This window comes from Artemia franciscana, chromosome 19 (assembly GCF_032884065.1).
Source record: "Artemia franciscana chromosome 19, ASM3288406v1, whole genome shotgun sequence".
Taxonomy (NCBI): domain Eukaryota; kingdom Metazoa; phylum Arthropoda; class Branchiopoda; order Anostraca; family Artemiidae; genus Artemia; species Artemia franciscana.
Genome location: NC_088881.1, coordinates 31,464,682 through 31,482,109, shown reverse-complemented (window position 1 = coordinate 31,482,109; position 17,428 = coordinate 31,464,682). Strand labels below are relative to the sequence as shown.

The following is a 17,428-nucleotide window of genomic DNA, read 5'->3' as shown; positions in this document are numbered from 1 at the left end:
TACCCTGCAATCCATCCATCCACCTACCCTGCAATCCATCCATCCACCTACCCTGCAATCCATCCATCCACCTACCCTGCAGCCTTAAAGTCAATGTTTCTCTCTATCCTTACAATGTCACACATTTATCCCAACCATAATATAGGCCAATTTATCAGCTTACTATGTTTACAACAGTTAATATAACACTTGACAACAGAGGAACTTCCCATTGTTTTGTTGCTATTTTTCTGAATTGTGACAGCGTAGTCAAGAGACTTTCATAGATGGAAAATTACAAAAACCTTAAGGAAGAAATATCAGTATATGTCAATTAAACTGACAATCAAAGGTCATATGTTTTTTTTTTCAGTAAAGCGCAAATTGTGTTCTAGTCTGGTCTTGTTTTCTGGTCATCAAATTAATTTTTGCTCGCTTTGAGTTTGAGTTTTGTTTAAGAAAAAAAAAAGTTTTATTCCTTAGAAGTTTTGATAATTTTTTATTTATGAAAGTGAGAAAAGTGAAAACATTTCAAACGTATTTTGTTTTCAGTAAAGCGTAATCTGTGTTCTGGTCTTGAGAAGGTGTTCTGGTCTGGTCTTGTTTTCTGGTCATCAAATTAATTTTTGCTCGCTTTGAGTTTGAGTTTTGTTTAAAAAAAAAAAAAAAAAAAAAACCGTTTTATTCCTTAGAAGTTTTGATAATTTTTTATTTATGAAAGCGAGAAAAGTGAAAATATTTCAAACGTATTTTGTTTTCAGTAAAGCGCAATCTGTGTTCTGGTCTTGAGAAGGTGTTCTGGTCTGGTCTTGTTTTCTGGTCATCAAATTAGTTTTTGCTCGCTTTGAGTTTGAGTTTTATTTAAAAAAAAAGAACGTTTTATTCCTTAAAAGTTTTGATAATTTTTTATTTATTAAATAGAGAAAAGTAAAAAAAATTTCAAACGTATTTTGTTTTCAGTAAAGCGCAATCTGTGTTCTGGTCTTGAGAAGGTGTTCTGGTCTGGTCTTGTTTTCTGGTCATCAAATTAGTTTTTGCTCGCTTTGAGTTTGAGTTTTATTTAAAAAAAAAGAACGTTTTATTCCTTAAAAGTTTTGATAATTTTTTATTTATGAAAGAGAGAAAAGTAAAAAAATTTCAAACGTATTTTGTTTTCAGTAAAGCGCAATCTATGTTCTGGTCTTCAGATGCCATGGGGATTATCAGACCTACCATGTCAATTTTTGCTCATTTTGAGTTTGACTTGGCTATTTATTGTATGTTCGTTTTGAGTTTTACTTATTTATTGAAAGTGATTTGTAGTAGTTTTACGCTTCAAAGGTTATTTGACTTTATTTTTTGGTCATTCTTGGCTTGTAGCTCCTTTTTTAGCTACTTTTCTTTGAAAAACTTGTCTTGTGGTAAAAGTTTTTTTTTAAATTAATTAATGTAACAGAGAAATATTAAATCTTAGTCAGAAGTTACTCCACAATTTACTTGATTTGGCTTTTTGGCCATCGTGACCATGACTAACCTTCTTAATAAAATCAGAAAAAATATCTAATACTAAGTAATAATGCGTTTTTATTTCGCGTCATAAAAACAAAAAGTGAAACCCAACACACAAAATTATTCTGAAACAATGGCCAGGATTAAGAATCAGATGCAAAAAGGGCAAAAAAAAAGAAACAGTAAAAAATCACACAAACGGAAATCTACCTTCAACGGACCGCGAGAGGAATCTCTTTGATCAAATTAGAAAGAAACTCTTGATTGTCCGACTTTCCATCAATTTGCAAATTTCCATCCTAAAAAAAGATAATGAACACAGTGATGCCATTTAAGGAAATGTAGGAGAGGGGAGGCGGGGCAAAAGGCATTTTCAGAATCTAGGGAGGCCACCTTGTTGTTTGTTTAATTTATTTCAACAGAAATACCCAAAAAAGGATATATAAAAACAAATCATTTTCCAAAATCTAGCCTACACCTTCACCAAAAACTTGCATCCTTGCATGAACATAGGGGATACAGAAATTCAACAGAACAGCTGACTAAACAATGGTGACTAAACTGACTAAACAAGAGCTACCCCATCTTTCTAATATTTCACACTCAAGCTACCAAATTTTGCAATCGTTTTGGCTCCACCTTTTTTCAATCTATAGCTCCCCCTCAAAATCCTAAACTTTTCAGAATTTCTGGGCACTTCTTAGTCAAATTATCAAATCTTCTTCTTTATGGATTAATTTTGAAACGCTAATGCCTTATCTCAATGCAAATCCAGATTTCTGGTTCTAATACAGCTCAAGTGCTTCGTAAAGGCTTCAGAAGAATTATTAGTTCCCTGACCTGAAGTAGTGGGACCCATTACTCAGGAGATTTTCTGAGCACCCATTGAACCTATTGCAAAATAAATAAAAATTTCATAAAAGAAGTCAATTGCGTAAGCACTTGACACCATTCCTGCAGCTATGAACTCAGGCCTTCGGCTCTTGCAAATAACAACCTCAGATATTCAGACCTCAATAACATAGCCTGAAATAGCATCCATCTTCGGCAAAGGGGGGAAAACACCAAGGGCTCAACTCACATGGAGAGCCAGGCTGAGAATAGGTTAGAGTTCCAATTAAAAGTAAGGGCACGGGCAAAGGGTACACCAGACAAAAATGATTGAAGGCATCAACTGATTTATTGCTTGACATACTGCTACAACTACTGCTATTAACAACTCACTGAAGCGCCAAGCCACCTGAGGCCAATACACTTCGCACGCACTTCCTCCATTCCAATCTATTAAAGCTTCCCCTTTTACACCCTACCAGGAAGTTCAATTCCTTCCAAATCCCTTCTTAGGACCTCTTCCCACCCCACTCGGGTTGGGTACCCTAAATGCTTGATATAGCAATGCTTAATATAAAACTGTAAGTAAGAAGCGACTCGGCCCAATAGTAACCGAAACTCTAAAAAACGGAATTTTGACAACAATTGATATGTAAAAAATAATTTACTTTCTCCAAAATGTTGACTTTTTATCATATTACTGAAGAAAGAATGCTCAAACACCAGGACTGTCAAATTTGAAGGAGAACTTTTCTTAAAGGGTTGTGACGAAAAGTCAAACTTTAGCGTAAAGAGCTAGGAATGAGGACGGGGTAGCCCCCCCTCATATACGTAATAATTTATCTTCTTTTTAAGTTTTAATGTTGCTCCTTACTTTCAATAGAAAAGAAATCTTTATTTAATAAATTATTATAAATCAACTGACTAACGTAAAAAATTGACTGATTTGATTCATTAATTTAAAGATAAGTCTTTCAATGAACATTGATAACCAAATCAAAAAGCTGTGAAATTACTGTACTAAAATTGAAACAAAAACAGATAAAGTTTTAGAATAAATTTAGTTTAAGAAATTTATAATAGCTTTTATTTTATTTTTACAATTTTAATAAAATTATAATATACTAAAAAATAATAAAACAAAATAAAAGAGAAAGAATAAGATTAAATCCGGTTATTTGTGCTAGGTTCTACGTCATCTTTTCAATTATAAAAAATCATAACCAATTAAAACCAAGAAGACAAGAAAGATTGAAAATAAAACCTTTCAATGGAATTTCCATTTCTCACATTGCAGATTTTTTGTTATAACAAACTACAAAGACTTTTAATAAGACAAAATTAAAGATTAGGATTAAAGTTTGCTTATGATATTTCTAACTCGTAAAAATGTAACAAAAATGAACATGAACCAACTTTTGATGCATTTTAAAAAAATTTTTATACCCCACCCCCTAAAAAAACTCCTGGATACGTTCTTGATTAGACCTTTTATCTTATTTTTTCTGAAAATTGGCATACTAACGTTTATCGCTGTGAACAATTGATCCAAATAAGTCAAGTCTTTGGAAAAATTTGTCTTCCCCCTCCTATCACCGTCATTGATCCTTCGAAATTACTTGCATTAACCTTTAAAAAAAAATTAGCGCAGGCATAGATATTGATAAAAGAAATAACCATACGTTTCGCACATTTTGAAACAAAGAAGAAAAAAGAATTTCAGATTCAAGAAAGAATTCATCAAATTTTCAAGTTTCGTTACAATGTTGCCCTTATGTTTAAACCAAATAAACACACACATATAAATATAATATTATAATTAGTATAGCATAAAATATTATATATATATATATATAATATATATATATATATATATATATATATATATATATATATATATATATATATATATATATATATATATATATATCATGAAAAGAGAAATCACCAATGCAACAGCACAAACACAAAAAAAAAAAAAAAAAAAAAAAAAAAAAAAAAAAAAAAAAAAAAAGACAGAAGGAGAAAAGGAAGACTGTTTTCCTAAATTAGTGATTAATATAGACCAGCACTTGAATGAGGCCTTAACCCTACTCATCCATACAATCACATAGGTCAAACAGCATAGCCACACACAATCAACCATAAAGAATAATCCATGGACAGGCAGTCATGTCGTCAATAAGTATAAGTCGTCATTTACCAAACAATAGAAAAAATAATATAGACAAATAATTCAGAGGCAACACACAACATAAGGGCTCATCAGGAGAATACACTGGCCTATATAGGGTTTCGCCATATATATATATATATATATATATATATATATATATATATATATATATATATATATATATATATATATATATATATATATATATATATATATGTATATATATATAATGTATATATATATATATATATATATATATATATATATATATATATATATATATATATATATATATATATAAATCCCTCTAGGGTTGAGACCATCCCCCAGTGCCCTGGGGATAGGGCAGTAGGTAATGCCTTGGGGGCATATAAGTCTGTTATGGAATGAGGGGTCGTATAAACTTCAGATACTGTTCATTTGATTTGAAATTGGAAGTTAAAGCGCCCTTTTTAAGAGCCGAAAGTAATTTGAGAGCAGGAGCCTATGTTTGAACACCAGGAACCTATGTCTCCAAGGGTCTTTTTCGGCTTTTGGACAGTTATTAAATATGCACGGGGAACTAACATTCTCTTTGACAATTGATAGTGGGAAAAAATAATCAACTGTGGGAAAAAGCAAATCAATACCTTTATCTTCAGAAGGAATGCGAAAACACTACCAAGAATAGAAGTGCAATAGAGAGAGGCAGTATCATTGATCTTCTCAATTAATTGCAAACCAAATACTTCCGTTAAAATATTCAGTACCTGAAAAAGCGAATAAACGTTAAACTCGCTTAGTTAAGAAAATACATTTAATTATTAATTTATTATATATTTATAATTAAATTGCTTATTATATACTTATGATTATTTATGTATATTTACAACTCGAAAAACCAACACTTTACTGAAAACATCAAACCGAAGAAAGAAAAACACGATATTCTCTTACGATCAGAAAGTTCCGTGAGTAAACACAATTATTTATAAGTCTTTCAATTGTCTTTCACCGGCCATAATATTGATAACTTTTAATATGCAGTTACAATTCTCTATAAGACTAAAGTAAGCTCAGTTTTCAGTAAACTCCTAGTTATTAGAATTCTATAGATATTGGAAAACATCAAGAGCTAGTTTATTTAAGCTAGTTTTGCTGATTTGTTGAGTGATCTAAGATTGTATTCGTTCGAAGTTTCAACATTGCTCTTTAGTTCAGTAAGAGAAAGCTTTACTATTTAAATTAATGTTTGTTCTTTTTTTTTTAATTAAACACAATTAAGATTACGAAAAGACTGTTTTTTTTTAAATTTTAATTACGGCGTTGAAATACAGGTCTTACTTCTTACATTCCTTAAGCTTACCCGTTAGACATGTGCAACTTCGTCTTATTCCGAGTTGTATGTTGTTACCGGTATCTTTGAGAATTTGCAATTAGAAAATTCAATTATTCTCACAGAAAGGAAACTATATAAATGACACTTATGTCATTTAGATAAGATTTCTTAGCTATCACAAGAACAAATGGGCCGAATTCGCACTTTAGCGTCAATAAATAAAAAGAATCAACCAAATAGCAATAAAATAAACATGGCGGGTAGGGCAAAAAAATAAATAAAAAGGTCATCAAAAATCAGCGAATCAGCAAAATCAGTTAATCAGCAAAAATGTCAAATAAATAAAACTCGTAAAATTAAAAAAGGGAATAAAATAATTAAAGCAAAAGGACTATTTAGTTTTGCGACCAAGAAATAGAAAACTGTTAATTTGCAAAATGAACTTCAAAATTTTAAGGTAAAAAGGGAGTGAGGGGGAGGGGGTGAATAGATTAACTGATTTAATATGTCAATTATGTACGTGATGAAAGTTCTTCTGTATCATTCAGTAGAAACTTTAATTGGGGAAAGAAGGGGGATTTTGGTTAGGTAGAACGCGGGAGGGGATGTCGAAGGGGCGAATGTTGACTAAGGAAAAGGGAAGTCGTCCAGGGGTTATAGCGAAACCCAAGTAAATTGTTATCGAAACCCAAGTAAATTTTGGCTCTCCTTCAATATTTTCCATCGAACAATTTTGCTTTCAAAATACGTTTTTTTAAAATCTTTGTTTACTAAGGGCACTGGGAGGATATTATATAGAAGGCAGAAATTGAGAGCTTTCTGCTTAGGATATTCGACAAGTGATATTATAATAGTTCCATTATTATGCTTTCCGTTCTAGAGGACGGCCATATGGTCCTTTAAGATAAAGTTATAAAGCCAAATTTGAAAGCAGTAGCTTTTGATTAAGCCATTAAAAATCTCTACGATTTGTGGCAACCTGCTAGGTTCGGCAGAAAGGAATTAAAAATAAATAATGAGATGCATACTAACCATGTAAGAAAGCAATTCTCTCCTTTTTTGAGATGAAGGGGGGGCTTAATGATTACTGTTGTGGGGTTTAAACTATGAAAAAATGATTGGCTATATTAGAATACTGCGATTTTCTCCTTCTTAAAGAAAGCAATTTCCTCCTTTTTCGAGATGGGGGGGGGGGCTTAAAAATTACTGTTGAGGAATTTAAACCATAAAAATATGATTGGCTATATTAGAATCTGCATTCCCTGAGATTTTGACCATCTTTGGGCAAAAACGAGTGTTTTGTGGCACACAATGGCATAAAACACCACTTCGCTGTGGCACGATCTCTTTTGTTACTTAAAAATGTCATCATCTGCTGACTATTGATTAGCAATATTGCAACATTCATCCCATGATCACCCGATGTTCAAGCAGTTCGTGGTAACGAACTGTAGTAAGGAGCGACCCGGCTCAATAGTAACCAAACTCTAAAAAATGGAATTTTGATATCAATAGCTACATCAAAAGAATCGCATTTTAATGCTGACTTTAAATATATAAATTTCATCAAGTTTAGTCTTACCCATAAAGAGTTACGAGCCTGAGAAAATATGCCTTATTTTAGAAAATAGGGGGGAACAACCCCTAAACGTCATAGAATCTTAACGAAAATCAGACCATCGGATTCAGCGTATCAGAGAACCCTATTGTAGAAGTTTCAAGCTCCTATCTACAAAAATGTGGAATTTTGTATTTTTTGCCAGAAGGCAGATCACGGATGCGTGTTTATTTGTTTGTTTGTTTTTTTTGTGTTTTTTTTTCCCAGGGGTGATCGTATCGACCCAGCGATCCTACAAACTTGCAAGAGGGCTCATTCTAACGGAAATGAAAAGTTCTAGTGCCCTTTTTAAGTGACCAAAAAATTGGAGGGCACCTAGGCCCTCTCCCACGCTAATTATTTTACCAAAGTTACCAAATCAAAATTCTGAGATAGCCATTTTATTCAGCGTAGTCAAAAAACCTTATGATTATGTCTTTGGGGACGACTAACTCCCCCACAGTCCCGTGGGAGGGGCCACAAGTTACAAACTTTGACCAGTGCTTACATATAGTAACAGTTATTTGGAAGTGTACAGACGTTTTCAGGGGGATTTTTAGGTTGTGGGGGGTTGATAAGAGGGGATATGTTGGGGGATCTTTCCTTGGAGGAATTTGTCATGGGGGAAGAAAATTTTCATGAAGGGAGCGCTGGATTTTCTAGCATTATTAAAAAAAATCGATGAAAAAATAAATATGAAAAAGTTTTTTCAACTGAAAGTAAGGAGAAGCATTAAAACTTAAAACGAACAGAAATTATTACGAATATGATGGGCTCACCTCCTCCTAATACCTCGCTCTTTACGCTAAAGTATTTTTAGTAATTTGAACTATTTATTCTACGGCATTTGTGATTCAGAGGTCATTCTTCAGAAATTGGGACAAAATTTAAGCTTTAATGTAAAGAGCGAGGTACTGACGAGGCGGTGAACCCCTTCATATACGTAATAAAAACATGAGAATACAGAAGTTCGTTACGTAAGCTGATTAGTAAGGTACGTATATCTTTTACTAATAAAAACATTCATAAAAAATTAAAAGTTCTAGTTGCCTTTTTAATTAACCAAAAAAACGGAGGGCAACTAGGCCTCCTCCCCCGCTCTCGTTCGATCAAAATTATGAAAAAGCCATTTAGCCAAAAAATAAATGTGCAAATTTCGTTTTAATTATTCCTTCTGCTGAGAGCCAAAATCCAAACATGCATTGATTCAAAAACGTTCATAAATTAAATAAAAAAAACAAGCTTTTTTTAACGGAAAGTAAGGAGCGACATCAAAACTTAAAACGAACAGAAATTCCTTCGTATATGAAAGGGGCTGCTTCCTAATTAACGCCCCGCTCTTTACACTAAAGTTTGACTCTTTCTCTTAACTTCACTTTTTACAGCAGTAAAAACTTTAGCGCAAAGAGCGGGACGTTAATGAGGAAGCAGCCCCTTTAATATACGAAGCAATTTCTTTTCGTTGTAAGTTTTGATGTCGCTCCTTACTCTCCGTTAAAAAAACTTGTTTTTTTTTTAATTTAATTTATGAATAAAGACGAAACTCACTGTGGCATTCATGTTATACTATGTTTCCCTTTTTACAGACCTAGCAGCCTTTGGGAGAACATTACAGTGTTTTATTCTAAGCATATTTAATCATGAATGTATTTTATCTTATAAGACTTAACCCTCATACTATAGAGCCGTTTTTCGATTTTGGAGCTGTCCCTCTTAAGGGTCTCATACGACCATGAAAAATAGATTGGCTACTCAAAAATTTTTTACCCCCTTTTCGCGAAAACCAATGTTTTATTGTACAAAGCTGCAGAAAACTCCACTTTTCTATGAAAAGATCTATTTTATTATTAAGAAATGCACTAGATATCACGGCAATATAACGACAATAGGAACGCACTGATATGGCAAGTTTCTTTAAAATGAGCACTTTCCCAGCGAACACACATGGGAGTTTTTTCTTGGGAGTCTTTTTTGGAGTCTAATTTTTCGACATAGGATTTATGGCCATGGCAGTTCCACTGGAGCACTTCTCATTACAATACGACACCATTTCCGAGGATCTTCTGGCTCTTTTCAAAAATTCCGCAAGTCTATTTTAGCAATAAACTTTTATTAATAAGACTAATCGAAATAATGGTTAGCATTCTTGAATCACCTTCAAATTGAAACTTTTTCTTACCATACAGTTTAAAAAAATATGGAACGTGGTTCTCTCTTTACGGTAGACCGTGGTTGTAGTTAAGACAGTGAAAATGAAATTTGGTTTTTTGAATCACAAACTTAAAGACTGATATAAGCTTTTAATCAAACAGTTCGTGGTAACGTCAAACAGTTCGTGGTAACGAGCTGTAGTAAGGAGCGACCCTGCTCAATAGTAACCAAAACTCTAAAAAATGGAATTTTGATACCAATAGCTACATCAAATGAATCGCATTTTAATGCTGGTTTTAAATATAATCAAGTTTAGTCTTACCCATCAAAAGTTACGAGCCTGAGAAAATCTGCGTTATTTTAGATAATAGGGGGAAACACCCCCTAAAAGTCATAGAATCTTAACAAAATTACACCATCAGATTCAGCGTATCAGAGAACCCTATTGTCGAAGTTTCAAGCTCCTATCTACAAAAATGTGGAATTTTGTATTTTTTGCCAGAAGGCAGATCACGGATGCGTGTTTATTTGTTTGTTTTTCTTTTCCAGGGGTGATCTTATCGACCCAGTTGTCCTAGAATGTTGCGAGATGGCTCATTCTAACGGAAATGAAAAGTTCTAGTGCCCTTTTTAAGTGACCAAAAAATTGGAGGGCACCTAGGCCCCCTCCCACGCTAATTATTTCCCCAAAATCAACGGATCAAAATTCTGAGATAGCCACTTTATTCAGCGTAGTCGAAAAACCTTATAACTATGTCTTTTGGGACGACTTACTCCCCCACAGTCCCCGTGGGAGGGGCTACAAGTTACAAACTTTGACCAGTGCTTACATATAGTAATGGTTATTGGGAAGTGTACCGGGAATTTTTTGGGTGGATATGCTGGGGGAACTTTCCATCGAGGAATTTGTCATGGGGGAAGAAAAATTCCATGAAGGGAGCGCAGGATTTACTAGCATTATTAAAAAAAACAATGAAAAAATAAATTTGAAAAAGTTTTTTTCAGCTGGAAGTAAGGTGCAGCATTAAAACTTAAAACGAACAGAAATTATTACCCATATGAGGGGCTCACCTCCTCCTAATACCTCGCTCTTTACGCTAAAGTATTTTTAGTAATGTCAACTATTTATTCTACGGCTTTTGTGATTCAGGGGTCATTCTTAATGAATTGGGACAAAATTTAAGATTTAGTGTAAAGAGAGAGGTACTGACGAGGGGGCGAACCCTCTCATTTATGTAATAAAAACATGAGAATAAAAAGTTCTTTACGTAAGCTAATTTATAAGTTACGTATATCTTTTACTAATAAAAATATTCGTAAAAAATTAAAAGTTCTAGTTGCCTTTTTAATTAACCAAAAAATTGGAGGGCAACTAGGCTTCCTCCCCCGCTCTTTTTTCTCAAAACTATTCGATCAAAATTATGAGAAAGCCATTTAGCAAAAAGAAATAAATATGCAAATTTCGTTTTAATTATTCATCTGCGAAGAGCCAAAATCAAAAAGAGCCAAAATCAAAAATCTAAGACCTATAGTGTCAACAAGGAACTCACCAACAGAAAAAATTGAAAAATGGGTAGCAAAGACGCTTAAACCTTTATTATATCTCCAAAAGTCTTATATAAAAAACTCAGTATTTAAAAAAAATAAACTTAAAAATATTGAAATATCAAGTGACTCTAGACTTTTTAGTTTTGATATAAAGTCAATGTATACGTATATACCTTTCGATAAATCTGTGTTTGTTTTATCAAAAAAACTTGATGTGCATAAAAGTGAAATGGAAGAATTGTCTGCAGGGATTGAGATAGAAACTATATTAAATCTAATTAAAATAACTAGCAGGTATACTAATTATTTCAAATTTAGAGACAATTTTTACCATCAAGTTAGAGGATTAGCAATGGGAGGACCCTTAAGTCCACTGTTAGCTAATATTTATGTGGAGTATATAGAAAATTTAGCTATTGATACATATTTTTTAAAACCAAAATTTTGGGGCAGATATATGGATGATGTATTAGTTATTTGGAATTATGGGGAATCACAAATTGAAGGTTTTCTGGAACATTTAAATAATTTGGGAGGGGAATTGGTTTTTACAATTGAAAATGAAACAGAGAAAAAATTACCGTTTCTGGATATTTGGATCCATAGAAAGAACAATAAACTAATGTTTTCAATTTACCGTAAACCAACTAATAACAACCGCTATTTGTCTTTCGCATCAAATCACCCGATCCAAGTAAAAAGGGGGGTAGTTATTTCTTTAGTTGATAGAGTGTTAAAATTAGATTCACAAGAATACAATAGTAGTGAATTAATTTTTATTAAGGATATTCTAGTAGGAAATGGATATCCCGAAAATATGATTTCTCAAATAATTGAAAAAAGAAAAAAAAAAGTTACTGGAACCTGTAAAATTAGAAGAAAATGAATCAAATCAAAAACCAAATTACATAACTTTGCCTTATATCCCAAGGTTGTCACAGAAATTAAGGAAAGAATTAAAAAAACATAATATAAAAACAGCTTTTAAATCAGGACAAAATATAAGCTCATGGCTAAATAACGGAAAAGATAAAGTTCCAAGAAATATACAACAGGGGGTATACAAAATTCCATGCTCTTGTGGTAAATTTTATGTAGGTAGAACACAGCAGAATTTAAAAAATAGGCTACAGCAACACAAATACGCGATAGATTGCTCGCTAAGACAAAATAAAAAACCTGATACTTTTGAATCCGCTATAGCTGGTCACGTGTATAATTTTCCTCATCATAGTATTTTATTTGATCAGACAAAAATTATTGATAAGTCTGTAGGACTTTTACAAAGTTTCAGAGGAATTATAGAAATAAAAAAGATTATCTATGGGGGTATTAGTATCAATAGAGATGAGGGGGAATTTAAAATAAATTCAATTTATAATAGTTTAATTAAAGACCAGTCAAAAACTTCAATGAGTATTGGTTTGCATAATTGTCCTGAAACAAGTAATAACCTTGCGAACGGAGGTCAAAGCATGGTCAATGCTGTAAGAAGTCAACGGACGGCAGCTAAAATAGCAAATGAAAAAATCCATTCAATTTATAATTCATAATTGTGTTTCATTAACCTGTAAGATTTTGATTGGATTTGGGGGTTGGGTGACCTCTTTTTCGTATTGTTACAAGTATTTATATTTTTCATTTTTGATAGATCCCCATTTATACAGCGATTGTGGCAGAGGAAAGTGCCAATAGAAACAATTATTGCAGTTTTTTTCTAAAGCTACAGTCAAGTGCGGGAGTGTTTGTTTTAAAAATGTGAGTTCTTGTTTCTTTTATATTTGATTGTTTATATTTTTAGTTTGGTTTAGTTGTCGTGGCATTTTTAAAATGTCTTAAAAGTAGTCTTAAATTGTTGTAATTTTCTCCCTTTTTTTTTTTTTTTTTTTTTTCCCGTTGAGAAAGGCTCCCGGAGGTGGGGCCGAAATATTCGGAGTATTTTAATTTTTTGTTAGTTAAAGTGTAGTTTTTATTTTATTTTGTTGTCACTGCTTTATTTAAAAAAATTAAACCCGTTTTTCTTCAATTATTTGTTTCGTTCAGAAATTAAATAAAAAAAACAAGTTTTTTCAACTGAAAGTAAGGAGCGACAATAAAACTTAAAACGAAAAGAAATTACTTCGTATATGAAAGGGGCTGCTTCCTCATCAACGCCCCGCTCTTTACGCTTTACGTAAGTTTTTTACTGTTTTAAAAAGAAGAATTGAGAGAAAGAGTCAAACTTTAGCGTAAAGAGCGGGGCTTTGATGAGGAAGCAGCCTCTTTCATATACGAAGTAATTTCTGTTCGTTTTAAGTTTTAATGTCACTCCTTACTTTCAATTGAAAAAAGTTTTTTATTTATTTAATAATTACAAGAACCTCTATATGCAGTTATATAGTTTTTGGCATTAGTGGGTGTCTAATTTAAAAGAAAGAAAAGTGGGGGGAAAATCAGCAAAAATCAGCTAAAGAAAATACGACACCAAACTCAAAAAGGTGCAGCTTTCCTTTGAAGGTACAGTCGTCTTTCGGACGCCAAATTTAACCAATTAGTTTCGCATATTTATTTTCACGGTTTAACGTGGCGACACCGATCACTTTATAATTTTGAAACAACCAAAAGAAAAATGATATTAGGTTAGTGGTTCAAATATCCGTAAGGAAACACTATAGAATTCTGGAAAATATTAATAAAAAAATTATAATTCTTACTTATATCATTCCTAAATCCGGATTGATTCACTTTTCCCCAACACCCCAATCCTACCTCACTATAATGGAGAACTATATAGTCCAATTATATAATAGATAGACAGATTGATTTATAAGATTAAGTGCATTTTAAAACCAAAAATAGGGCCATGTACATAAAAAAGCACTAATATTATAAACTTACATAAACAAAAAAAATTTAAAAACGCATCAAAACGTGTTTTAATTCATTTTTATTATGTTTTCACGAGTGGGGTAAACATTTAGGAGGGAAGGGTTCAAACCCCCAAGTCCCTCCCCTGAATACGACCTTGAAACTGACACAGAAAAATCTTTAATAGCCGCGGTTTTCAGGCACTAAGACCTAACATGGGTTCAAGAAGCCCAAACAGTTTTCGTTTTGATGTCCTGGGTACACTGATGAGCACTGAAAACTTGCAATAATCCAAGATTTGACGATCTCCCAAAATGAGTATGAAAAACCAATGCTAACCAGCTTATGTTGGTAACATTTACCGTGTATTTATGCGGTTAACTTTATTACACGAAAATAAGAAAAAAGGAAAGATCCCCCTGCCTCAAGAAAAAATTTAACACTGGAAACATGAATCAACAATCCACTAAACTTTTTTAACAAGCGCCAATTAGGTCCAAAGTAACAGAAGAGAAACGGACATTTCATGGGATAAAATTGTAGTCCCCCGTGTTCTCCAAGACAGAAAAAAGACGACACGATCATTAAAGAAATAAACCGGATTAGACAAGGTAGACATTTGCCTTCTTTACTTCAAGAAAACTAGGTTGAAACAACTGAAATAGGAATTTTTATTCAAGAAGGGAGGTTTACAATCTTCAAGAAAATATTCCCCTATTCCCCGTTAGCGCAGGTTGTAATGCACGAGGACAGAATTCATTACAGAAGACAGAAAGATCACAGATGCGCATTTATTTTAATTTTTTCCAGGGGTGATCCTATCGACTCAGTGGTCCTAGAATATCGCAGGAGGGCACATTCAAACACAAATTAACAGCCCTGCGATTTTTAAGTGATCAAAAACTGGAGGGAAACTAGGCCCCCTCCGACGCTGATTTTTTCCGAAGTCACCCAATAAATTTTTCGCGATAGCCATTTTGTTTAACATTGTCAAAAAATATAATAACTATGTCTTTGAGGATGACTTAATCCCCCACAGTTCCCGGGGGAAGGGCTGCAAGTTATGAACTTTGCCCAATATTTACATATAGTATTGTTTATTGGGAAGTATAAAGATGTTTTCAGGGGAGATTCTTTCTATTAGTGGGGGTTGGGCGAGGGTCGGTTGGAGGAGGTTACGTGGGAGAATCTTTTTATGGAAGAAATTTTCATGGGGGAAGGGATATTAATGTGAAGGGAGCGCCAGATTTCCCAGCATTATTTAAGAACCGATCAGAAATTAAAAAAAAACAAGTTTTTTCAACTTAAAGTAAAGAGCAACATCAAAACTTAAAACGAACATAAATTATTACACATATTAGGGGATTCGCCACCTAGTCAATACATCGCTTTTTACGCAATTTTTTTTAGTACTTTCAAAAGAGTAATTTATTCTAATTAAACGACCATTGTCATTAAGGGGTCATACTTAAAGAATTAGGACAAAATTCAAACTTTAGCGTAAAGAGCGAGTGACTAAGGGGCGAACTCCCTAATATACCTAATAATTTCTGTTCGTTTTAAGTTTTGATGGTGCTCCTTACTTTCAGTTGAAAAAACTTTTTTTTATATTTGATTTCTCCCAAAAGCGATTACTGAATCATGATAGAGCATAAAAATATTCAGTATAATTCCAGTTTAGCTTCTTTTTGCTATCTTGGAGAGGGGTTAGGTTAGGAAAATCAAACTTTCAGTGATGAATCCAGGAAACAAAATATAGCCTACTGTAGGAAGGTATTGTCTAGATTCTATGTTAACCTTCTTGTAATTTTCCAAGTCTTAGAAATTTGCCTACTTGACAGATGTATTACCCACTGCAATCATGACAAAACAACATTTTAATTTAATTTTCAGTTATCAGTTTCTTTTTCTCTGGTTTTAGTTCTGAAAAATACAAATCAGTAGCATTTTAAGCCATAACAATGGGCTTTCCTAAATTTAGGAAATGTGTTTGCAGATCTTTGAAACTCAATTAATTGGGATTGAGCAAGTTGTGAAATTGAAGAGTTTTCATGTGCAGAAGATCTATGTTGCAAGCCTTCACTTTGATAACACAAAGATTTTTAATGGTCATAAAAAGTCACTGTCGTCTAGAGGGAACAGGAGTGGAGGTAGGTACTTCAAAACTTCCGGGGCATCCCTTAGTCTCTGAAAGTTTCAGAGCTCTCACTGAATCATTCGTTTTCCTAACCTAGCCCCTTTCCAAGACCGCAAAAAGTAGGCTATATAAACTAGAATTTTACCAAAAAATTTATCAAGCGATATATTCACTTTCATCCTAGCTAAATTATGTCGCAACTGCGAATTTACTGCTAGGACAGCACTGGAAATTAAGGGATCATTCCAGCCCCGCCCCTAGAGTAAACGTACGAAGTGTTCAAACAATTTCCAAATATGACACAAAACATTTAGCCTATAATTTAAGCCTGCGTAGCGCAGTGGATAGCGCGTCGGACTTCTAATCCGAAGGTCGCGGGTTCGACTCCCGCCGTAGGTAAATTTTTATATTTTTAGAAAATTTAACAAAACGAGCTTCTTTTTGAAGTGTATTATACTTTATAATATTCGAAAATGAAATACATCCAGCTCTTTTATCAAGCTTTAGGATAAAATATGTCCAATTTTGAAAGTTGTCATGATTCAGTCTTATATCTGGTATAATCTTTATTGTTTTTGAGTTTCGACTTTTCCTGATCAAATGTCGAAGACCAAAAAAAAAAAAAGAAAAAAGAAAAAAGAAAAAAGAAAAAAGAAAAAAGAAAAAAGAAAAAAGAAAAAAGAAAAAAGAAAAAAGAAAAAAGAAAAAAGAAAAAAGAAAAAGGAAAAAGGAAAAAGGAAAGAACAATGAAAAAAAAAACAGAAAAAAGAAAAAAGAGAGAGAAAAAACAAATCTAGCTAGACTCGTACATTTTCGTAACGCATGGCCTTGATACTCCTTTTCGCAAGAGAAAAATCGCACTTGTCCATTAAAGGGCAAGTAAACTGTTATGACCCTTTTCCAAAGGCAATAGCGATAAGAACAATGAGATTCTGTACCCTGTAAGTTTCAAGCCTATTAGAAACGCAACTAATTTTTATGCCTATTTTTGGGAGTCACGAATCATCACAGCTAACGGTATTTCAATTATTTTCTTAGGAGATCATTTTTTTTCTTTAAACAAAATCCTGTCTAAAGCACTTCCATGTAGCTTTTTTTTTGAGCAGTCAAGAATTAAAACTGGAATAAGTTCAGTTTTATATAGTTAGTTAATTCAAATCACCGCTCCTTGGATTTGTACTCCAGTAAAAAGAAGAAGTATTTTCGCCTTTTTTTGGCCATATTTTGCCCAACACTTTTCTTTAGCGTTATTCTTACCACCTACTACTACCACCATTACTACTACCACACTAATCTATTTACAATACTTAGGATAAATTTGATCTAAATCAAAATTTGCTATGTGTTGGCACAGCG

General features: G+C 33.0%; 1 protein-coding gene and 1 non-coding gene across 2 annotated transcripts in view; one reads left to right on the top strand and one right to left on the bottom strand.

The window, feature by feature from the left end:
* Nucleotides 1-1,525: 1,525 nt before the first annotated feature.
* The window catches only part of LOC136039557 (AP-3 complex subunit delta-1-like), a 206,770-nt gene continuing 190,867 nt past the window's right edge, over nucleotides 1,526-17,428 (bottom strand). Inside the window, exons 21-22 of the mRNA XM_065723397.1 lie at nucleotides 5,104-5,223; nucleotides 1,526-1,766 (exon numbers count right to left, since the gene is read on the bottom strand). Of these exons, the coding sequence (XP_065579469.1) occupies nucleotides 1,680-1,766; nucleotides 5,104-5,223 (207 nt within the window). The 3' untranslated portion in view covers nucleotides 1,526-1,679. The remainder of the gene's footprint in view (nucleotides 1,767-5,103; nucleotides 5,224-17,428) is intronic.
* On the top strand, nucleotides 16,399-16,471 carry Trnar-ucu (transfer RNA arginine (anticodon UCU)). The gene has a single exon. It is a non-coding gene; the product is annotated as a tRNA-Arg (tRNA).